The following is a 23833-nucleotide window of genomic DNA, read 5'->3' as shown; positions in this document are numbered from 1 at the left end:
CACTCACGGATAGGAAATTTTGCGTAGAATCTAAAAATGACCTCGTTTACTCAGTTCGATGCAGTTTTGACAAAGTTCTGTTTAATTTGGTTCGGCCGCGCGGCCCAGCCGCCCGGCCGCTCCTTGCCGGCCCGAGCGGCGCGCATAGCTTCACGCGCGCACTAGGCTGTTGCCACCCCCTGACTTTAGTCTGTTCGGTTTTTCTGAGCGGTGCTGTCATTCGGACGAAAAGAGTACTCTCTCAATTTTCTCCGATTTCCTCCGCTGTGACGACTCTTGGAAGCGGTCTGCTGGTACTGCTGCGGGGGTGTTCGTCTCCGATAACGTTCCAGTCGGGGCAAGGTATGTTATGGACGCCCCCCGTCCGGCCCTAAAGTCTGTCCTCGACGTTGCCGGCAGACCTCGGCCCCTCGGGGGCTGTCCGTTAACAGTGTAACGCTCCCGACCCCGTCACCCCTTGCGAGTGTGTGGGAAGGCCGATGTTGTTGCCAACGGCATGCAAGAGCGGGTCCAGTTCAAAGGGGGCGATGTCGGAAAAGTTGCCTACCCACTGGCCTGCTGGGGCAAAGTGCGACTTGTTGCCTCGACTTGTTGCGTGCCTTTCAGGCGACTCACACTGGGCCAGAGGGCCGGCGCAGGCGGCCAAAACTCTAAACGCGTTTTGAGCTCCCGAGTCACTAAAGAGGACTCGAACCGACCGTGTGACCCCACCAATGGATTCTTCGTTCCGAGAGCAATCCATTGGTGGGGTCACTCGTTCGGTTCGGGTCCCATTTAGCGACCCTGGAGATCAAAACGCGTCCGGGGTTTTGCCCGCCTCCACCGGTCTTCTGGCCCGCTGTGGGACACGCGTGTCAATGAGTGATTTGGTTGCAGCTGGGCGGGCTGGCCGTGCTGGGCGTGGGCGCGTGGACCATCTCGGACCACCTGGCGTACTCGGCGCTGCTGTCCACCGTGACGTACTCGCTGTGCGCCTGGGTGCTGGCGCTGGCCGGGGTGCTGGTGGTGGCCACGGCCGTGCTGGGCTGCGTCGGCGTCTGGCGGAGGAACCGCTGCCTGCTGCTCGGGGTGAGTACCTCGCTTTTACTTCAAGGCGGCACCGTGGGCCAGAAGACCGGTGGAGGCGGTCAAAACTCTAGACGCGTTTTGAGCTCCAGAGTCGCTAAAGGGACTCGAACCGAACGTGTGACCCCACCAATGGATCGCTCTCCGAACGAGGAATCCGTTGGTGGGGTCACACGTTCGGTTCCAGTCCCATTAAGCGAATCTGGAGCTCAACACACGTCTCGGGCTTTTGCCGCCTCCACCGGTCTTCTGGCCCACTGCGGACGGTGAGTAATGTATTCGTAAAGTCTGTATCACAATTATACCCTTTAATTTTCGTGTCGTTATACCCTTCATACCCTGAAGCCGCAAGGGAACTGACTTGCTTGTCGCCAAGTGTCTCACCGGTCGGTATCATCCCGGGATGCCTCCCTCTGAAAGCCGAGGAGCTTTTTGCTGCCGCTGCTGCACTGCTAGGCAGAAAGGGCCGCCGACGGGAAACAAAGAAAACTAATCAGAACGGAGCGATAGAAGGAGAAAGAGGGGTGGTGGCGGCCGCGCCCCTCCCCGCCCCCGCCAGGCCCGGCTGCCTTCCTGGCTCAGTGTTGCCACACAAACAGGAATAATAAGTGCCCACGGAGCGCCAGTTTTGAACGGCTGCCAAACCCCTGCCTGCCTACAAGGCAATATCTGGACTTCCCTCTCGAGAAATTTTCTAGCCGGCATAGCAGTCTGACGTCGCATAGTGGGCCAGAAGACAGGTGGAGGCAATCAAAGTCCGGGACGGGTTTTGCGCTCCGGCGTCGCGAAACGGAACTCGAACTGTAGGCATGATCCCACCAATGGATTGCTCTTCGAACGAGGGATCCATTGGTGGGGTCACACGCTCGGTTCGAGTCCCATTTAGCGACTCTGGAGCTCAAGAAGCGTCTCAGGTTTTGGCCGCCTGCACCGGTCTTCTGGCCCCCTGTGCGTTGGCAACCCTTGCGAGAACACGAGTGCATCATGAGGATTTGGACCTGCTGAAGTGGCAACACTGCGTGCTGTTTTCCGGGCGGAACTGTAAAAAGTGCACTAGGGACGAACTGACAATGGCGGATCCAGTGACGGTTGAGAAGGGAGGTGGGGGGTCGAAAAAGTTGCCTTTGCTACAGGGCAATTTTGTACTTGTTCCTACCCCCCCCCCCTTCGGCCTCAAAGAAAGACTCCGAGTCTCTCTAGGAGCGACCAGGCATCCTCTAATTTCGCACTCATTCATACCAAGCGCCTTGACTCCGAGTACCGCACCGCCCCGGCCATTGTCTCTGTGTGCTTATCATCAGCGAGACTCTCGCGAGCCAGCCCCTCAAGTTAACCAAAGACTGCGACCCGACCCACAGTGGGCCAGAAGACCGGCGCCGGCGGCCAAATCTCTAGACGCGTTTTGAGCTCCAGAGTCGCTAAACAGAACTCGAACCGAACGTGTGACCCCACCAATGGATTCCTCGTCCGGAGAGCCATTCATTGGTGGGGTCACACGTTCGGTTCGAGTCCCATTTAGCGACTCTGGAGCTGGAAAACGCGCCTAGAATTTTGGCCGCCTCCACCGGTCTTCTGGCCCACTGTGCGACCTCCCCCGCCGCTCCACTCCAAAAAAAGAGATGATGATTGCATATTGTAGCCTGGGATGGATAATGAGAGGGGGGCGAGAGAGGGATCGTTGTTCGATCCCTGACCTCCGACTTGACTTTCTCTTTTTTTTTTTTTTTTTTTTGAAGTTTTTCTAAATTGCGAGCAGCCTTGAGAAGGTTACGCGAGAGAAGAGAACTCCGGCTGGCGTGGCTCCCAGCCGCCGCGCCACGTTCGCCGAAAAAAGTCATGTCTTGAACCGAGATATTGTAATTGAAACTAGTGAATTCACGCGAAACGTTCAAGGAAATAATCTTGAGTGAAGAAGCGACTTATTTGGGAGTTAACGAGATATCAGTCAGGAGACCGGTGCTCGTGGCCAAAAATCTAGACGCGTTTTGAGGTCCAGAGTCGCTAAACTGAACTCGAACCGAACGTGTGACCCCACTAATGGACTGCTCTGCGAACGAGGAATCCATTGATGGGGTCACACGTTCGGTTGGAGTCCCATTTAGCGACTCTGGAGCCTAAAACGCGCCTCCACCGGTCTTCTAGTCCACTGTGTGACGCCTCGTTTCTTCCTTCTGTCCGCAGTACACGTTCCTGCTGCTGCTCATCTTCCTGCTGGAGGCCATGGTGGGCGTGCTGGCCTACGTGTACAAGGAGAACGTGGAGACGGAGCTCGCCGTCAACCTCAACAAGACCTTCATGAACTTCTACGGCGTGGATCCCGCCAGGACCGCGGCCATCGACCGCATGCAGCGCGAGGTAGGACACCAGGCCGTCGACGCCGCACAGTGGGCCAGAGGCCCGGTGGAGGGGGTGAAAACTGTAGACGCGTGTTGAGCTCCGGAGTCGCGAAACAGGACCCGAACCGAACGTGTGACCCCACCAATGGATTGCTCTCCGAACGAGGAATCCATTGGTGGGGCCACACGCTCGGTTCGAGTAGCTCAATTTCTGACGACGCTGTCGTTGATGTTGCAGTACAAGTGCTGCGGCGCGCAGACGTACGAGGAGTGGCGGCGGTCCGTGTGGATGCAGAGCGCGGGCCGCGACGAGCGCTCCAAGGTGCCGGACAGCTGCTGCAAGACGGAGGCCTCGGCCAGCGGCGCGCCGTGCGGCGCCTCGGACCACCCCAGCAACATCCCGCACACCGGCTGCTTCCACCGCCTGCTGGAGGAGCTGCGGCGCCAGCTCGAGGTGCTCGGCGCCGTGGGCCTCGGGCTCAGCGTCATCCAGGTGTTCGGCATGCTGCTGTCGTGCGCGCTCTACATCAAGCTGCGCGTGTTCGGCGCGGACGTCGCCGACTGATGGCGGGTGGCGGGGGGCGACATGCTGCTCACAGCGCGCCCGCCTGCCACGCCCGCCCTCAGCGCCCTGGTGCCGTCGTCCTCCGAGTCGGACACCACCGAGTCCACCAGCACCATGTCGGAGCGCGAGCACACGCCGCGCACGCTGCGGCCGCGGACGCCCACCATCGCCTGCCACGTCAACTGGTACGGCATGGACACCTAGCAGTGGCCCCCGGGGGCGGCCCTCCCGGACCAGAGCCACCCCCGCCCGGCGCCGGCCGCCGGCCTCGCCAGCCCGCAGCCGCGCCGCCGCTCGCTGGGCTCCACGCCGCCGCCACCACCCCCCATGCCGGCGCCGACGCCCCCCGGCTGGCCCGGCTCCGACGTGCTGCTCTGGCCCGGCGCCGGCGGCGCCACCGACTTCGACGACCTCCACGCACAGCTGGGCTACCGCATGACGTCCTCGGCCAGCTCCAGCCCCGTCCGGGGCGCGCGGCCGTCGCCGGCCTCGCTGCCCGCCGCCATGCGCCGCCCGCCGCCCAGCCCCCGCCGCGGCTCCGTCACACAGCAGTACCCGTGGCCGCCGGCGTCGTCGGACCCGTCGTCGCGGTGGTCGCCGCGTCGCCACGCCGCCCAGACGCCGTCGCCGCGCCAGTCGCCGCGCCACCACACTGCTCTGCTCGCGCAGGGCGTGGGGCCCCTCACGGGGGCGTACCGGCCCTGCGGACCGTCCGGCGGGGGCGCGCCCGCCGACACCATGTGCACCACGGCCTGACCGGGCCACCAGTCCACGCCGCACAGTGGGCCAGAAGACCGGTGGAGGTGGCCAAAATTCTAGGCGCGTTTCGGGCTCCAGAGTCGCTAAATGGGACTCCAACCGAACGTGTGACCCCACCAATGGATGGCTCTCAGAACGAGGAATCCATTGGTGGGGTCACACGTTGGGTTCGAGTCCTGTTTAGCAACTCTGGAGCTCAAAACGCGTCGAGAGTTTTGAACGCCGCCGCCGGTCGTCTACCTCACTGTGCACCGCCGCCCACCACGCCTGTCGCGCCTCAGCCGGCGCACGCGTAGTCCCGTCGAAACGAATCTTGTCATTATTTTGTCCTGTTTGCTGAGAAAAATACCACGAACTTTCATGTTTGGACAAGCGACGCAGCTGACTTGGAAGGGCTTTTGCTCTCTGAGTAGCTCAAAGAATTTTCATTTTTGATTTGGTGGATAGCCCACATATTGTGTTAAATTTTTGCTACTCTCAGCAATAGGATAGAAAATAGTGCAAATATATTTTGGAGCCTTATATGTTAATTCAAATTTGGCATGTTCTAACAATCTTGATTATATAGGCATCTACTAGTGATATCTAGAGGCAGATTCAGTGTTTCTTGTATCTTGAAATTGTATAGTCATGAAACATTTTACGAAGGGATTACTACTTGTCTTGGCATGGCAGTAAAGGGGTGAGCATAAAAAGGGTGCCTTTAAGACTCACGGACTGGTTGGGTTGGTCGTTTTCAGAAATAATCACGCATATGAGTTGCTTGCGGAGCACGCATACTTCCAGAGCTGCAGATATTTTCGTGAACAGTTTTTCAAGTTCCTGTCAGTTTTATAATGCTAATGTTTTTGTTTCTTATGACAGATTGCAGCTTAGATCACAAAACATATCTGTTTCATAGGACTTTACCTGTTCGGAATTGTCTGCATTTTGCTCTGAATAAATTCTAGTCAAGTTTACGACGATATGTACTTATGAAACTGCATTTCCTTGGGAAAGTTTGAATTGAAGATCTGTACTTTGCGTTTTGATTCTGACTTGTTCTCACAGACTGTATCATTTTGCATCTTGCAAGTTTTGTCTTCTAGATCAAGACATTCAGATGGCCTTATTTATTTTTAAGAAGCATTCCCTTGAAATTTAAGTAGAGTAGTTTACTCTGTAGACGTGTTCTTTGACAAAAAAGACACATTTTATTTAGGAGTCCCCATTAAAATAGGATCCGAATCTCTAAGTTAACTTCGAGTTAAAGCTTGTGACTGATTAATCAAGTGTTGTTGAGTCTACTCTGTGGCCATAAATAAGATGCTAAGATCCAGTAAGGCACCTATTTAAAGTAAATAGATCCAAGTAGAATAGTTTTGATGCTCCCCATCTACACTTAAGGGCCTCTTAAAGGTGAACAACATGTGTGCTTGCTTAGTCCATGCTGCATTTGACGAAAGCAAACGAACATTGAGTCAATTGTAATTTTGTTTGACATGCGTAGCTAATACAATCAGGGACTTTTTCAAAAGGGTGCCAAATGCCAGATCACTGTAAATACTGTATGTTGCAATTCGCTAGCAAAGGCAAACTTTTCCTACACAGACATGAACCCAAGTGCCAGCATTTCCTCGCATTCTTGATGTATACACGAATGCTCTTTTTGTGGCAAAACTTGCCAATTCATTTGTGCGTAGCTTAGTCTCTGCACCATTGCTGAGTGGAAACGGTAAGGTGCAGAGCGGCTTTACAGCAACCATGCTGTGTCTCAAGATGAAAATGGTCCATGCTATTGTTGACCTGCACAAGATTAGTCCCACTAAATGTTTCCTTTCCTAATATAATAAAATTATTTTAGAAGAACGTTTCTCATTTGCCTTCTCCTGCATCACCCTGCGTCCACTTCGAAGTTGATACAGGAACGGCTAGTGCCACGCCACTGCCAGTGCCACACCACTGGAGCGCAAGAGACTTCATCATCACCATTGTTGTTGGGCCCATGGCATCATGGCCTTTATTCAACCGGTGCCTGGCCAAGCACCGAGGTAGTGCGACTCCCTGACCGGGCCGGGGATGCCCGCCATGCTCGGCTTGCGTTCCGGAGCAGCCCCTGCTGAAGGCGATGCAGGTGCGACGGCTGGCACCGGGCCGGGGTACTGATCCACTTGCAGGCCTGCCAGCGCGGCTAGGTTCGGCACGTACTGGTACGGCCGGCCCGGCTGCTGCCCGAAGGACCCAGCGGACGGCACACCGTCGGACGGCGGCGAGGGTGGCAAGTGGAAGGGTGGCGGGGCGGAGGCAGCGAACAGTGCAGGCGACAGTTGGTAGGGAGGCGGGGCGGTGGCGAGCGGCTGCAGTTGGAAAGGGTGTTCGAACGGGGGTGACTGGTAGGCAGGCGGGGCAACGGGGGCCTGCTGGTAGGGAGGCGGCAGTGGTGGCAGCTGGTAGGGTGCTTGGGGTTGAGGTGCTTGTGGTGCTTGGGGTTGGAGTGCTTGGGGTGCTTGGGGTTGGGGCAGCGCGTTGCCGGGGAATGCCCAGATCGGCACCCGCTGCGCGGGCCGCGGGGTTGGCCTGGGGTCCAGGGTCCGGAGCCGCCGGGAGAGCGTCACCAGGTCGCCGTCGGTCGTGGCCTCGGGGGCGTCGCCCATGACGCGCAGGATCCACGGCACGTACTCGCTGACCCTCGTGAAGACCGTGGGCGACTTCCAGCTGCACCTGCGCAGCACAGCCTAGCGTCAGGAACCCAACCGAACGTGCGACCCCACCAATGGATTCCTCGCTCGGAGAGCAATCCATTGGTGGGGTCACACGTTCGGTTCGAGTCCCATTTAGCGACTCTGGAGCTCAAAACGCGTCTAGAGTTTTGGCCGCCTCCGCCGGTCTTCTGGCCCACTGTGCCGGGGGCCTGGGACGCCTTGAGGACAGGCAACCCAACAGGCTGGGCGATCCGTGCGTTGGGTTGCCTAGCATCCCGGCGCTCTCCTCAAGCATCTCGCACCCCGTGAAGGCGAGGCCCTGTGGGTCTAGCCTGTAAGGAGAAGTGTTTTGCGCGCTGTACGCCTTTGAATGAACAATGGCACCGTGAAGGTAGGCCACCCATTCAACACGTCACGCTGCGGTGATAGAGACATCCTGACCCCGAGAAGTGACAGAGTTCGAATCCCAGGCGGGTTGTTCTTTTCCAAAGTCTACTTCTGCAATCCAGTGCGATAAGTCTGAGTGTCGTTCACTATGAGTGGATATGGTTTTGAATCCCAGACACGTGTATCTTTTCATCAGTTGACCACTTGAATCTGGTATCAACAGTGCAAGTTTCGATGCCAACCTTTAGCAGCGAATCGGTGGCTGCTTGGGCTAAGGAGTGAGCTGGTGTATGAAGAGCTCGGGTTCGAGCCCCGTGCGATCGAAACTTTTCTTTTCGAATCCAAAGCAGGTGTGGCAATGTTTTCCTCACCATCAATATCAAGATCGGCGAGCGTAGTTCCAATGTCTCGGTGGCTGAGAGCGCAGAGGGAGTGGTCACACGAGAAGGCACTTGGGTTCGAATACCAGGTACAGAAACATTTTCCTCAGTTGATTGCTCGAATGCGGTTCTATCAGTCTAAGTTTAGGCATGGCTTGAGTATCAGCCCCCCGGTGGCTCAGTGGGCAGAGGTGTCGACCCAGGGTGGAAGGGCTTGGGTTCAAATCCCGGCGAGATTGTCCGCCGCGGCGATACTTTTGGACAACCGCAGCAGCGTGGCGAATGGGCGGCTCTTTAACCTCTAAGTTTCTAAGGTGCAGAAGAGGTGGCCTAACACTGAGGGGCTCCGCTAAACTAATGGGTGGTAGTTGAAGTGCCGTCTCTCTTCCCCATACGCACAACCCAACCCCAGCGTGTCAATTGGGTGGCCTACCTCGGTGGCGCTCCCCTAAGCGCTAGCTTTCTCTCTAAGGTGCAAAAGAGTTCCCGCCGTCGGCCCCTCCCCCCCTACCCCCCCTCCCCGAAGGAGAGCGGAGTAGGGCAATCATAAAGGGTTAGCAACCTGACCTGGGTGGCGAACCAGGTCCAACGGGAATCGTATGCTGTCGCATGGCCTCCAACCAGCCTCCGCGGCCCATCGCTCTGCCACCTGAGCTACGACAACACACTTCTCCAACACGTCCGATCTTAGAGTGATGGTACCGGGTTTGGAAAGCAGACTGAGGAAAAGATTCACTCACCTGGGAGTCGAACCCAGGGCTTCCCGCCGCCGGCCGACACCCCAACCAACTCAGCCACCCAGCCACTGAGAGTTGACGCGAGCAATCTTAGAGTGATGGTACCGGGTTTGAGAAGCAAACTGAAGAAAATGTTAACTCACCTGGGAGTCGAACCCAGAATTCCCTCCCGCCGGCCGACACCTCTACCGTCTCAGCCACCGAGCCACTGGGAGTTCATGCGATCGATTTTAGAGTGATGGTCAACATTTCTGTGGCTGAGGAAAAAGGTATACGTGGGATTCGAACCCAAGTCTTTCTCAGCGCGGCAGACACATTTACTCACTGAGCCACCTGCCACATGAAACTTCGCCAGCCAAAACTTAGACTGTTGCCGACGTCCCTGGGTTTCGAACCCAAGGCGACCTCAGGGTGGTCGCTGCCTCTGAACTCTGAGCCACCGAGACACGCAGAGAAGGTTTTTTCCATGTACAGTGTCGTTGCCTGTTGCCAGTGTACTTGCCTGGCCACGGAAGCGAGCCCCAAGAGCACCGCCTTGTTGGACGCCACCAGACCGCTGCCAAGATCGCCCTGCCAAACACCGAGACTGTGTCATCCCCTTGAAAACGCAGTTGACCACCCCGTTAAAAATTATCTGGGAAATTCTCAAAGAATTTGTTCGTGATAAAGTGGCCTCCCAATTTAGGCCAATTCCAAACCCTCTATTGTTTCTAATTTTGATGAGTTTCCTGGGGAGGGGGGATCTTTCTAAAAAATAATAATTAGGCCTCTGGAAATTCCCGACGGAGCTTCGGAACGCACTTTCCAGGATATTCTACATTTGTTTTTAGCAGTGTGAGGCACGCACGTAGCAAGTCTGGTACGCCCTGCGAGGAGTCTGCGCGCAGAAGTGGCCGCGGCCGATGTTCCCGTAGTGGGCGCTGCACTGCTGGCTGGTGAGCAGCCGCCCCCTGACGCGGCGCAGCAGCCCCCCGGGCTTGGAGCCGAACCCGCTCATCTGTCTCAGGAGAAGCTGCGCTAGAGACACCCGGGCACCGCACGCACAGTGGGCCAGAAGAACGGCGGAGGCGGCCAAAACTCTAGACGCGTTTTGAGTTCCAGAGTCGCTAAACAGGACTCGAACCGAACGTGTGACCCCACCAATGGATTGCTCGTTCGGAGAGCAATCCATTGGTGGGGTCACACGTTCGGTTCGAGTCCTGTTTAGCGACTCTGGAGCTCAAAATGCGTTTAGAGTGTTGGCCGCATGCAACACTGTGGGGAGGTTTGCCTTCTCATGTGGCAACACTCCCACACGCTTGTCTTCGCGATTCCGGAACGCTGCCTCACCAAAACGCGACCGTTCGTCCTAGTGCCCGTCGCAGCCGGCAGCCTGATGGTCTTGACGTACGCTGTCGTGGTGAAGGAACGTGATTATAAAACCGTTTTGCGGATAGGTGAGTGGGAGGGGATACTCTGTCCCACAATGGGCCAGAAGACCGGTGGAGGCGGCCAAAACTCTAGACGAGTTTTGAGCTCCAGAGTCGCTAAATGGGACTCGAACCGAACGTGTGACCCCACCAATGGATTCATCGTTCGAAGAGCAAGCCATTGATGGACTCACACGCTCGGTTCGAGTCCCATTTAGCTACTCTGGAGCTCAGAAAGCGTCTAGAGTTTTGGCCGCCCCCACCGGTCTTCTAGCAACTGTTTGTCCCCAGGGAGGTGGCGATTCCGTAAGGACTCGAATCGACTCACGGGTCAACGTGGCGGGCTTGGGAAGGCGCACCAGCGCGATGTCGTGGTCCACGACGCCCACTCGGTACTGGTCGTTGATCTGGAACACTCTCGCGTCAGTCGGGAGGACCTACACTGCAAGCTGCAGCGACTTACGTGGATTTCCTCGGACAGCTGCCACTGCTCGTCCTGGCCGCGTCCGTCCAGGCGGGTGACGGCCAGACCCACGTAGGTGGTGCGGACACTGCAGCAGGGAGGGAGCATAGTGGGCCAGAAGACCGGTGGAGGCGGCCGAAACTCTCGACGCGTTTTGAGCTCCAGGGTCGCTGAATTGGACTCGAACCGAACGTGTGACCCCACCAATGGATTGCTCTCCGAACGAGGAATCCATTGGTGGGGTCACACGTCCGATTCGAGTCCCATTTAGTGACTCTGGAGCTCAACACGCGTCTAGAGTTTTGGCCGCCTGCGCCGGTCTCCTGATCGCCCCTTCCGTCCGACCCTTCCGACAGTGGTGCGGTGCATCCGGGCTGCGGCTTGGCCTACTTCTCCATGCAGTGCGCCGACGTGAGCACCCACTCGGGGCGCAGCAGGGCGCCGCCGCAGATGAGGGTACCCTGGCCGGGCACGACGACGGCGTGGTGGGGGAACTCGTCGGCGCCGGCCAGCTCGTCGCCCTCCTTGGCGTCCTCGTCGCCGTCCACGTCCAGGTCGGCGTAGCCGTCATCGACGTCGGCCTCGTCCGCGCCGCGGAGGGCGCCAGGGGCGGTGGGAGCCGCAGCAGCCCCCAGAGGCACAACATTGCACAGTGGGCCAGAAGACCGGTGGAGGCGGCCGAAATTCTAGACGCGTTTTGAGCTCCAGAGTGGCCAGACAGGACTCGAACCGAGCGTGTGACCCCACCAATGGATACCTCATTCGGAGAGCAATCCATTGGTGGGGTCACACGCTCGGTTCGAGTCCCATTTAGCGACTCTGCGCCTCAAAACGCGTGTAGAATTTTGGCCGCCTCCACCGGTCTTCTGGCCCACTGTGCATTGACTCATCCGTGCATCTATTTATCCATTCGTCATTCGATAAACTGCATTCCCGTCACTCGAGTACTTTTCCAAACAAAACTGTGGCGTATTTAATTTTTTTGTGAGTTGGCGGCGCAGCTGGCTACTCACTAACGGGCGCCGCGGCGAGGGCGAACGCCAGCAGCGCCAGCAGCCACAGCATCGGAACAATGGGCAGTGGGCGAGTGGACCCAGAGGACCGCACCTCTATGCACTTCTCTGCACCTCAGCCCACGGGCACCAGCGGGGAGGCAATGTTTCCATGTTTCCCGACGATTCCGCCTCAGAACAGTGGCACGGCTCGTCATTTTCCTCAAATTTGTCAGCCAGCGAACGTCAAACCACACCAAAAGTCGAGGGGGCAACCGCTCTGGAAATCTTGTGTCCCCTTGGCGCTAGAAATCTCTGAGAAATCTGAAATCTTGCCCCAAAAAGGCCAAAAACAAGCTAATTTTGGGCGGAATATAGGTTAAAATCTTGCGAAATCCGATGAAATCTTTAGCCTTAAGAAATCTTGTGTCCCCAAACATCCAAAGTGGTTGCCCCCTCGCAAAAAGTACCGCCGATCTCATTCACCACGCTTTGAATAATTATTGAAGGGCGCAGGTGTAAATTATTAAAAGAGACCCATTAAATGGCATTTTTGTTTATTTTTGACCAGAAACAAGAAGTGACAGGGGTCAAAGTTTGTCGGTTCCAGGAGAAGAACCATATATTTTCGCTCAATATAACATTTCTTTACAATTATTAAAATTTGGTCCACTTAAACTACTTTGTAACCTAAGATAAATAGGTTTTGGACTAGCTGCCCTCGACATGGCAGGGGCTTCATGAGAATTATTGTACGAATAGGGTTAACTAGATTTCAAAAATCACATTTCAGATCTCATGCGTGACCTTATAAAACTCTTGAGTCACGGCTCTGTTCTTTGGCACACTGTACTGCAGTGCCAGAGTGTGCCACATTCCTTCAGTCGCCCAAGGTTGGCATCCAACAGGCGACTCTGTTCGGCCTTCGGCTGGATACTCCATCCGTGGAGTGCAGGCACATCCAGGACGCAAGGGAGGATCTGCGCGGCGCACAGTGGGCCAGAAGAACGGCGGAGGTGGCAAATTCTACACGCATTTTCAGCTCGAGTCGCTAAATGGAACTCGAACCGAACGTGTGACCCCACCAATGGACTGCTCTCCGAACGAGGAATCCATCGGTGGGGTCACACGCTCGGTTCGAGCTTGGAGTAGGGCATACTCCAAGGTTCGAGTTCCAAATAGCGACTCTGGGGCTCAAAACGCGTGTAGTTTGGACCGCCGTGGCCCTTCTTCTGGCCCACTGCGTGGTGAGGGTTCGACCAACTGCCGCGCCACACCACAGTGCACTACAGCTTGGTGGTGGCCTGCAGCTTGACGTAGCGGGCGTGCTGGTCGTGCTCGGGGGCCCGCGGGGGCAGGTAGAGCTGCCCAGTGTCGTGGTCCAGGCCCAGCGGGGCGCCGACGCGGGCCCTGCGGACGCGGCGGACGCGGCGCCACAACCACAGCGCCAGCACCAGCACGGCCACCGTGCCGCCCAGCAGCGCCGCCCCCGCCAGCGCCGCCGCCAAGCCCGCCGCCCCCGAGGCCGCCGCCGAGGACGCGCGGCCGCGACCCGCCGCCACGGACGTGGCCACGGACGTGCAGCGCGTGCGGCTGGACGACGTCAGCTCCCCCGCCGTGGCGCACACCTGCAGCGCGCCCGCGCCGGCCACCCCCGTGATGATGGTGCCGGGCAGGGAGCAGTTGAGGCGCTCCTGCGCCGCCAGGGCGCCGCCCGCGAACACCGTCACCGTCAAGCGGCACGGCGACGACGTGGGCGCCTCGGCCATCTGCACCCACACCGCCAGCCCGCCGGTGGAGGTCACGTTGGCGGACAGCCCAGAAATGCGCGGCGCGGACGTGGACGCCGACGTGGAGCCCACGGCCACCACGGAGGGCGCCATCGGAGGCACCACGGCGGCCGCGGTCTTGACGAGGGGCAGCACGTCGGAGCACCCAACCTGCGTACACAGGATCGGAATACATCAAGGATCGCGGCGTTCCGGAACTCTTACCCTCGCACAGTGGGCCAGAAGACCGGTGCAGGCGGTCAAAATCCCGCACGCGTTTTGAGCTCCAGAGTCGCTAAATGGGACGCGAACCGAACGTGTGACCCCACCAATGAATTGCTCTCCGAACGAGGAATCCATTGGTGGGGTCACACGCTCGGTTGGAGTCCCACTTAGCGACTCTGGAGCTCAAAACGCGTCTAGAGTTTTGTCCGGCCGTCTTCACTGTGCCCCGGACGGCGCTGCCGCGCGCGCTGTACTCACCACCAGGGCCAGGTCGTCGTGGTCGCCGCCGCCCTCCAGCAGCACGAGGCAGAAGCGGTACCGGCGGCCCGCCACGAGGCGCGGCTCCGGCGAGACGGGCGCGGCCACGGCGCCGGCCACGGCCACGGACAGCAGCAGGGAGCGCGGGTCGGCCAGCTGCGACGAGTCGCAGCCCAGCGGCGTGCTCTCCACCAGCGCCTCGTGGCCGCCACCTGCAGCACAGGGAGCATGGGGACCTTCACAGTGGGCCAGAAGACCGGTGGAAGCGGCCAAACTTCCAGACGCGTTTTGAGCTCCAGAGTCGCTAATTGGGACTCGAACCGAACGTGTGACCCCACCAATGGATTGCTCTCCGAACGAGGAATCCATTGGTGGGGTCACACGCTCGGTTCGAGTCCTGTTTAGCGACTCTGGAGCTCAAAACGCGTCTAGCTAGAGTTTTGTCTGACGGCGGTCGGTCTTCCGGCCTACCGCGCGAGAGCTTACCGCCGGACGGTGCGTGCTCCTCGTAGACGAACAGGGAGTCGCAGACGTAGGGCGCGGTCGTGACGTTGACGCGCCACAGCAGCGACACCCGGACGCCGTCGAACTCGAAGGCGCGCAGCGCGACCCTGGCGTCGGCCTGCGCCTGCGAGCGCAGCACGGCGGAGGCGCCCGGGCCCGGCCGCAGCGCGGCGTCCTCCTCGGCCACGGCCTCCACCTTGGCGGGGTCGTCCTGGCACAGCGCCTCGGCCGCGTCCACGGCCAGGCCGTTCTCCAGGTGCGGCGGCGCGGCGCACACGGCGGTCGCCTTGTCGGCGACGGGCAGCTTGGTGGCGTTGAGCTGCAGCCACCTGGGGGCGCAATGGCGGAATGTTAGGGTTGTTTTACCAGTGTGTACAGTGGGCCAGGAGGCCGGCGCAGGCGGCCAAACCTCCAGACGCGTTTTGGGCTCTAGAGTCGCTATACAGGACTCGAACCGAACGTGTGATCGTGTGACCCACCAATGGATTCCTCGTTCGGAGAGCAATCCATTGGTGGGGTCACACATTCAGTTCGAGTCCCATTTAGCGACTCTGGAGCTCAAAACGCCTCCTCTTCTGGCCCACTGAGGTGTGGTACACTGTGGTGAATCCTCACTCACCTGGCGAACGGGCTCAACGCGCAGTCGCAGTTCAGGGGGTTCTCCGCGAGGGTGAGCCTCGTGAGGCGCGCGCTCCGCAGCGCCGACAGGGCGTCGTCGGGGACCTGGGAGATGTCGTTGTCGTCCAGGTGCAGCTCCTGCAGCGCGGCGAGGGGCCGCAGCAGGTCGGCGGTGAGCGCGCGCAGGAAGTTGTGCTGCAGCGCGAGCGAGCGCAGACGCGCGAGGTGCGCGAGGGACGCCCCGGACACGGCCACGATGCGGTTGTGCGCCAGGTCCAGCGACGCCAGCGACCCCAGGTGCCGGAACGCGTGGTCCTCCAGCACGTCCACCATGTTGTGCGCCAGCACGAGCGACGCGAGCTGCGGCAGCCCGGCCAGCGCGCCGCGCCGCACCGAGCTCAGCTGGTTGTGGGCCAGGTTGAGCGCGCGCAGGTTGGCCAGCCGGGGCAGCGCGGCGGCGCCCAGTGTGCCGGCCAGCTGGTTGCTGCTCAGGTCCAGCTCCCGCAGCGACCGCAGCCCGTCCAGCCCGTCCAGCAGCGACAGCGACAGCGGCGCCACGCGCAGCCGGTTGCCCGTCAGGCGCAGGGTCTGCAGCGCCTCCAGCGAGCGGAAGGCGCCCGCCGCGATGTCGGACAGCTGGTTGTCGCTCAGGTCCAGGAACGTCAGGTTGCGGAGGCCCTGCCAGACGACGCAGAAGAGTGTCATGACGGTGCCAGTGATTGAACCAGTGGCGGCACCCGGGCGAAAATCCTCAGGGTGCACTCAGTGGGCCAGAAGACCGGTGGAGGCGGTCAAAATCCCGGACGCGTTTTGAGCTCCAGAGTCGCTAAATGGGACTCGAACCAAACGTGTGACCCCACCAATGGATTGCTCTGCGAACGAGGAATCCATTGGTGGGGTTACACGTTCGGTTCGAGTCCTTTTTAGCGACTCTGGAGCTCAAAACGCGGCTAGAGTTTTTGCCGCCTCCACTGGGCTCCTTGCCCGCTGTCCCGGGCTTCCCTTTGGAGAAGGCTCAGGCTGACATAGAGAATTCGTGGCTACTCGTGCAGCACCACTGCTGGACTTGACTCACGGGGAAGGCGTCGACGGGCAGGGAGCGCAGCCGGTTGTGCGACAGGTCCAGCCTGTCGAGGTCGGGGAGGGCGGCGAGCGCGGCGGCGGGCACGGCGTCAAGGAGGTTGCCGGGCAGCCCCAGGGCCTGCAGGCGGGGCTCGGTGCCGTCGCGCAGCAGGCGCGAGAACGCGTGCGGCTCGACGGTCTTGAGCTCGCCGGAGACGACGAGGCCGTGCAGGGCGACGCCGTCCAGCAGCGGGCCGAGCGCGGAGACGCCCGTCACGGTGGCGTCCAGCAGCGACACGTAGCGCGGCGGCAGCGCGCGCAGCTTGGCGGCCACCTCGAGCAGTGTGTCGGGGCCGCCGGTGCAGCGCAGCGTGTGCGGCAGGTCGCACGAGCACGTCACCGCGTCGCCGTCCTGCACGCCCTGGCCGCCCTGGCCGGGCACGCCCGCCGCCGGCGCCTCTTCCGCCTCGACGCCAACCCGCGGGCAAAGCCACTGCGCGTCCTCCGCGTCCTCGTGCACGTGGCCGTCGACGTCGTCCTGGACATGGCTCGGCGGCGGCGGCTGGCACAGTGCTGGGGTGGCGCGGGTCAGGAGGGCGGCGGCGAGCACCAGCAAGAGCATCGTCACCTGCAGCAGCAAGAACAGACTCGGTCAGCCAGACGGAGACGCACAGTGGGTCGGAAGACCGGCGCAGGCGGCCACAACTCTAGACGCGTTTTGAGCTCCAGAGTCGCTAAATGGGACTCGAACCGAGCGTGTGACCCCACCAATGGATTCCTCGTTCGGAGAGCAGTCCATTGGTGGGGTCACACGTTTGGTTCGAGTCTCATCTAGCGACAATGGAGCTCAACCGCCGGTCTGCTGGCCCACTGTGCGACGGCTGGCTTGGCCTACGCCGTGAGGCACTTCAGGAGGTACGCGAACGCGATGCAACGCGGGGGACGACCAGGGCCGCGGACATCTCGTCGTGGACTCACAAATTTCTTCGCCTGCGGTCATGAGTGTGTTTTGGATGATACCCCGGTGCCGTGAGGCCATAGATGTTCTTCTAATAGTATCGTATCGGGTCTTCATTGGGCTCTTTGAACAGCACACCTCATCGCGAGTCTATCCTGCTTGGCCGTGATTGCCGAGGTAGATCCCACCTTCCATCACCTTGATCCAGATTATCCGGGAGAGCGCGAACGCAATCCCGACTATCAAAAATTATACGCCCGAGGTATCCACATTTGGGATACTCGCAGGATTCAGCCCAACCGAAGTGCAATGGGAGGGCCTCGGCCTGGAGGAACCGCCTTAGTGATCACGGTTAACCTCTGCGCCAGGTAAGTATACTGAGAAGAGTTGGCCACTCTGACTAACCAAAACGGTGCGCGGAGTAGACCCCGGGCAGCAGCTCGCGAGGCCCGGCTTCGGACCGCGATGCCAGTTCCCTGCCTACAGCAGCACCGCCGCGGCGTTCACACACGGGAAGCGCCGAAATTACTCGACCGATGGCGGACGCCATGGCGCTCGGCCTGACCACAATTTACCGAAATATAACAAATATTTGTCTCGGGGAACCCAGTCGCTGTTCGCGACGCCGCCCAGCGGCACCAGCGCGAACTGCGAAGCGGTGGCGTCCGCGGCGTGCTCCGCGGCGCCGCCTGCCGCGCTGCCGCGCCGTCAACAAGGCCCTCTCGGACGTGGCCGCTCGCTCGCCACGCGGTTCGCGGGTTCGCCGGCAGAGCGCGCCACCGTCGGTGGCTGCGCGCGCGGCCGGGAGAGGTTTGAAGGCTCGCCAGAGACCGCCACCGCACCGGCGGCTCAGCTTCAAGTTTCGAGTTTACCTGGATACCTACTCCAGGCTCCCTAGTGCATACTACTGCCGCCGAGTGCGCTTCGAGCGAGCTTGCTTTCAACGCGGTTCGCGAGTTCGCCAACAGAGCGCTACCCACGTGCCCGTGCTAATGCGCGCTCGCGGTGCTTGCTGCGTATAGGAGATCAGTAACTTCTGGGGCCTAACTCGACCTCAGCAGGAGGAGGAGAATCAAAGAGTAATATGGACACCATTAAGATTCAGCTCGAGCTGGCCGCCGATGGAAAATCCATAATATCTTTAACAGTAGGTCCGTTTGAATGGTCCTCCTGGTGGTCCGGGCTCCAATACGGGGCCGGGACCACCAGGTGTTCCTGGTGGGCCTGGCTCGTAGACGGGGTCGCCAGGGCTATTGAACTCGGGCCTATTAACGCTCATATTCCCGTGAAAATTGGAGCATACACTTTAACTCTTCGTATATCGTCTTAAGGACTAAACCTCGTTTCAAAAGGAAAAAAAAGTAAAAAATCTGGAAATTTAAAAATTAGTTATTTCACACTTGATGTACATATTACTCTTTGATTAATTATACTCATTATGGATGACCTCTACTCGAGGGAAGTCCGCAGTAGGTACTTGGTTGCTGTTGATACAGTAACAGCCAGTACTTGGCTGTTTTATGTGTGCCATGTTCGTTTAATCTTATGTTATTTTTGAGCCCTCGAATCCTCTTAGTTCTGTTTAAGGGGGGAGGGAACACCACAAATGCCAAAACTTAAATTAGGCATTTTAGTTAGTTGGTTTCATGTGGGCATGCAAGCTCAAGGCCGCGAGCGGTATTTTCTACCGAAGTAGGTTCGCACTGTGGCGCCGGATGGAGTGGGCAGCGCGCTGGCCTAGAGCAGCCACTGGCGGCGCGGCTTGGCGCGGGTACCAACAGTGCCATGTGCAGTGCAATGTCCAAGAAGTGGTATCTATAGAAGCTCTGGACAAAAAGAAAACTCTGGGCCGGCGACGTCCTTGGACCGCGCATCTTTGGTGTTTTATCGGTCCCTTGTATGCATGCGAACGGCTGAGAAGACATTTGGACGAAATCCGGCACCCCCTTTGGATTTGGTAAGGGATTAAACACCCCAAAAGTGGCTATTTTCGACGGTCTGAGACTAGCTGGATGGGATCTTTGACTTTGGCTGTTTGAATGCACACAAGGGACCGATAAAACACCAAAAGTGCGCGGTCCTACAACGTCGACGGCCAAGTGTCTTTTCTGTCTGGAGCTTCTCATCGCAATGGCATAGTACACCCTCTCACGCAGACAGACACGCACAGACACACAGACAGACAGACAGACAAACATAGACACAGAAACACAGACAGACAGGCAGACAGACAGACAGGCAGACAGACAGACAGACACAGACAGACAGACAGACAGACAGACAGACACACACACACACACACACGCGCGCACACACACACACACACACACACACACAAGGCAGGTGTACCGGACGTGCGGATGCAGTAAGAGACAAGGGGCCGTGGCTGGCCATGCCGCGACTCCGGGCTGACGCCGCTGACGCCCACGCGGGGCGTCCCGGCCGCGGCTTCGCCTGCTTCGCCTGGACTCCGCCAGGACGCCGCGAAGGCTCCGCCCCGCCGCCCCGGACGCTCAGTCGCTCAGGTGGGCGCGTACAACAACGGCCGTACACTCGTCGCCGCGCCGCGCCACGCCGCCACGCGCTGGCTACGCCCATGGTGCCATCAATGGGAGAGAGATGGCGACACCCCGCGCCTTTGGCCTCTGTGACGCGTGGGGTAGTGACGCCGCCCCAGCCTCCGGGGAGCCTTAGGTTGGCTCCAGCTGGGGTCCAGCTTGGGTCCATGGCATGGGTCCATGGTATGGGTCCATAGCTTGGGTCCAGCTTGGGTCCAGCTTGGGTCCATGGCATCGGTCCATGGTATGAGTCCATGGCATGGGTCCATAGCTTGGGCCCATAGCTTGGGTCCATACCTTGGGTCCATAGCTTGGGTCCATAGCTTGGGCCCATAGCTTGGGTCCATAGCATAGCTCCAGCTCGGCTCCAGCTCGGCTCCAGCTTGGGTCCAGCTTGGGTCCAGCTTGGGTCCAGCTTGGGTCCAGCTTGGGTCCAGCTTGGTTCCAGCTTGGTTCCAGCTTGGGTCCAGCTTGGGTCCAGCTTGGTTCCAGCTTGGTTCCAGCTCGGCTCCAGCTTGGTTCCAGCTTGGGTACGGCTTGACTCCAGCCTGGCTCCAGCTTGACTGGAGCCAGCGTGACACAGTGTGCTCTGTCAAACGAAGCTGGGCGTGCAGCAGACTGATTCCGAGAGTCGTTTTCATCACTCTGTTCCTTTCACACTCATGGGATGTCCCGCTGAGGTGCGAGAGAGACAGAGCGACGAAAACGACTCTCGGAATCAGTCTGCTGAAGGAGGCTAAAGCAGGCTGAGGCCATGCCGCAGCGCTGAAGCCACCAGCTGGAGGCGCTGCAAGCACACTGCAAGCACGCTGCAAGCACGCTGCAAGCACACTGCAAGCACACTGCAAGCACGCTGCAAGCACACTGCAAGCACGCTGCAAGCACACTGCAAGCACACTGCAAGCACGCTGCAAGCACGCTGCAAGCACACTGCAAGCACACTGCAAGCACCTGCAAGCACACTGCAAAGAAACCCCCCTGCAAGCCCCCACTGCAAGCACGCTGCAAGCACGCTGCAAGCACGCTGCAAGCACGCTGCAAGCACGCTGCAAGCACACTGCAAGCACACTGCAAGCACGCTGCAAGCGGCAAGTCCAGGCCGGCCCGCGAGGCGAGCTGTGTGTGTAGATGGTGTAGATGGAGCCCGTACGGCCCCAACAGTCGGCGTGGCGACTCTCTCGCACCGGTGCGGGACGCTCCACGAGAGCGAGAGAGACGGCGCAACTGCCCGGACTCGGCCCGCGCAGCCCCGCCCACGTGAGTCCCACCGCGGTGTTGGCGCCACCCACGGACTCCAGCGGCTCCAGCGCTCCAGCGCGCAAACCGGCACTCGTCTGTCTCTCTCGCACCCCCTCGGACCTCCGCACGAGTGCGACAGAGACAGAGCGACTCTCGGCCGCGCGGGCCACCAATCAGAAAGGTGATTGAGCGTGCCGACGAGCCCTCGCCGCCTCGGCGTCCACGGACCGTCCACGGTAGGCACACAGTACCGTGCGGCGCTCGTTGTAAACTGCGGCTTGACTTGCCGGATCATCAAGATCCTCGTTGCACAGTGGGCCAGAAGACCGGCGCCGGCGGCCAAACCTCTAGACGCGTTTTGAGCTCCAGAGTCGCTAAACGGGACTCGAACCGAACGTGCGACCCCACCAATGGATTCCTCGTTCGGAGAGCAATCCATTGGTAGGGTCACACGTTCGGTCCGACTCCCATTTAGCGACTCTGGAGCTCAAAACGCGTCCGGGATTTTGGCCGCCTCCACCGGTCTCCTGGCCCACTGTGCCCCCCAGGCGACAATCCGGCGTCTCATTTCGCGGCGCGCTGAGCGCGCTGCATGCACGACAAAGGAAGGGATTGGAACCCGAACCGCAGCAGCGCGGCGCGGCGCAGGGGCGACTAGGCGGATAGAAAGGGTTTCTCACGCGGAGACTTCAGACCCTTCAGCTCGTCCAGGCCCTTCATGCCCTTCCCTTCAGACCCCCCGCAGTGTGCAGGCAGAGCGCCGCGCAGCGCCGGGGATTCGGTTACTCTGCGCGGGGGTAGTGGGCATGGTGCACTGTGGGCCAAAAGCCTAGCGCCGCCGGCCAATACCCTGGACGCTTTTGGAACTCCTGAGTCGCTAAAGGACTTGAACCGAGCGTGTGACCCCACCTACGGATTTCTCTTTCGGAGAGCTATCTATTGGTGGTTTTATACAATCGGTTCGAGTCCCATTTAGCGACTCTGGAGCTGAAAACGCGTCTAGAGTTTTGGCCGCCTCCACCGGTCTTCTGGCCCACAGTGGGGCGGCGCTGAAGGCCATGCAGGCCCTGAGGCACGTGTCGCCGTCGAGGGAATCTGTATGCAGGAGGAGGACGGAAGCCAACGGACGTCTTCGCGTCTAATAGACGGCGCTTTGGGGGCGCCGTCGTCGTGACTCTCTCTCTCTCTCTCTCTCTCTCTCTCTCTCTCTCTCTCTCTCTCTCTCTCTCTCTCTCTCTCTCTCTCTCTCTCTCTCTCTCTCTCTCTCTCTCTCTCTCTCTCTCTCTCTCTCAGACACACACGGTGCATAACCCGCGCATACAAATGACACGCAGCCCACACCACTTCCTCCCAAGGTGCGTCGCCGTGCCGCCGTCCCCGACGCCTCTGTGAAGAAAGCGGCGCCGCGCCGCACAGGTGGCGAACCCTGGACTCTCAAGTCGGAAACCACGAAAGGCGGGACAGGTGAGGCACCCAGAGTGTGGTTAGGTTAGGCTCGCGGCTCGCACAGTGGACCAGAAGACCGGTGGAGGCGGCCGAAATTCTAGACGCGTTTAGAGCTCCAGAGTCGCTGAAGGGGACTCGAACCGAACGTGTGACCCCACCAATGGATTGCTCTCTGAACTAGGAGTCGATTGGTGGGGTCACTCGTTCGGTTCGAGTCCCATTTAGCGACTCTGGAGCTCAAAACGCGTCTAGAGTGCGGGCTGTCTCCACCGGTCTTCTGGCCCACTGTGGCACGGTTGGTTGTCGTTTGTCCGGCAAAAGCTGGACCAGCGCCGCCCGGAACGCAATCCACCGAGCGCGGCAGCTCGGACCGGAAATGGACAGCTAGCTGACTACTAGGGCCGGAGTGGCCCCACCCCCGCCCCGCCGCCCCGCCCCCGCCCCGCCCGCCCCCCCCCCGCCACGCGCCGCACCCAGTCACCTCGGCGTCTCCCCGCCACCATGCCGCCACCGCGTCTTGCCTCGCGACGCGCGACGCCCACGTGCGCGCTGCGCCTGCAGGCTGACTCCGAGAGTCGTCGCTCTGTCTCACTCGCACTCCTGGGGCGCCCCGTAGAGGTGCGAGAGAGACAGAGCGACGACCCTCGGAGTCAGTCAGCTGGCCGCGCGGTGCTGGCGATGCCGCGCGCTGCGCCAGCGCCGAGATGAATGGAACGGCGAGGGCGGCGCCCAGTGGGCCAGAAGACCGGTGCAGGCGGCCAAAACTCTAGGCGCGTTTTGAGCTCCAGAGTCGCTAGACAGGACTCGAACCGAACGTGTGACCCCACCAATGGATTGCTCTCAGAACGAGGAATCCATTGGTGGGGTCACACGCTCGGTTCGAGTCATGGTTAGCGACTCTGGAGCTCAAAGCGCGTCTAGAGTTTTGGCCGCCTGCGCCGGTCTTCTGGCCCACTGTGCAGGCTGGCTTGTCTATCTGGGTTGCCGAGACACACGGAGGAACACAGACAGCGAGAAAGAAACAGGCGATTCAACTCGGCGGACTGCCCTTCGAACGAGGAATCCATATTGGCACGTCCAGTCTACGATTCGAGTCGAGTCCTTTCAGGCTCTGGACATCGAATCGAGTCCAGGGCTACAAACAGGTGGCTGCCGCCCGCCAAATGCCTCGTTCACAGTCGGGCCACATGTTCGGTTCGAGTCCCATTTAGCGACTCTGGAGCTCAAAACGCGTCTAGAGTTTTGGCCGCCTGCGCCGGTCTTCTGGCCCACTGTGAACCGCCGGGGTGACACGACGGGTAACAGCAGAATTTGCCGCCCGCGGCGGGAACCGAACCGTCGTCCAGGGTCGCGCGGCGAAGACAGTGCTCCCAACGTAACGACATCCCTTGCTCGCGTGAGCCGCGTGAACCCACCCCAAGG

At 59.7% G+C, this 23833-nt stretch overlaps 2 protein-coding genes and 1 non-coding gene across 4 annotated transcripts in view; 1 reads left to right on the top strand and 2 right to left on the bottom strand.

Annotated features, from left to right (window-relative positions):
- The window catches only part of LOC117648613 (CD151 antigen-like), a 99746-nt gene extending 95626 nt beyond the window's left edge, over positions 1-4120 (top strand). The window contains exons 5-7 of one of the 2 annotated variants that reach the window (XM_034391213.1): positions 877-1068; positions 3247-3420; positions 3640-4120. In XM_034391213.1, the coding sequence (XP_034247104.1) occupies positions 877-1068; positions 3247-3420; positions 3640-3966 (693 nt within the window). In that variant the 3' untranslated portion in view covers positions 3967-4120. The remainder of the gene's footprint in view (positions 1-876; positions 1069-3246; positions 3421-3639) is intronic. The other variant, XM_034391212.1, reaches the window with a different exon arrangement.
- A 2608-nt stretch (positions 4121-6728) lies between these two features.
- On the bottom strand, positions 6729-16628 carry LOC117648474 (the record flags this gene model as incomplete). The annotated part of the gene is made up of 13 exons (XM_034390980.1): positions 6729-7425; positions 9413-9480; positions 9758-9907; positions 10240-10301; positions 10648-10726; positions 10783-10870; positions 11173-11363; positions 13403-13714; positions 14027-14238; positions 14513-14654; positions 14727-14859; positions 15150-15826; positions 16224-16628. Coding segments are annotated over 13 exons (3216 nt in total), but the record flags the coding sequence as incomplete, so codon positions are not given.
- Positions 16629-17381: 753 nt separating this feature from the next.
- Positions 17382-17544, bottom strand: LOC117648686. The gene has a single exon (XR_004587922.1). It is a non-coding gene; the product is annotated as a U1 spliceosomal RNA (small nuclear RNA).
- Positions 17545-23833: the final 6289 nt, after the last annotated feature.

This window comes from Thrips palmi, unplaced genomic scaffold, assembly GCF_012932325.1.
Source record: "Thrips palmi isolate BJ-2018 unplaced genomic scaffold, TpBJ-2018v1 HiC_scaffold_3, whole genome shotgun sequence".
NCBI lineage: Eukaryota > Metazoa > Arthropoda > Insecta > Thysanoptera > Thripidae > Thrips > Thrips palmi.
The sequence above is the reverse complement of the archived record's forward strand: the minus strand, read 5'-3'. Positions and strand labels throughout refer to the sequence as shown.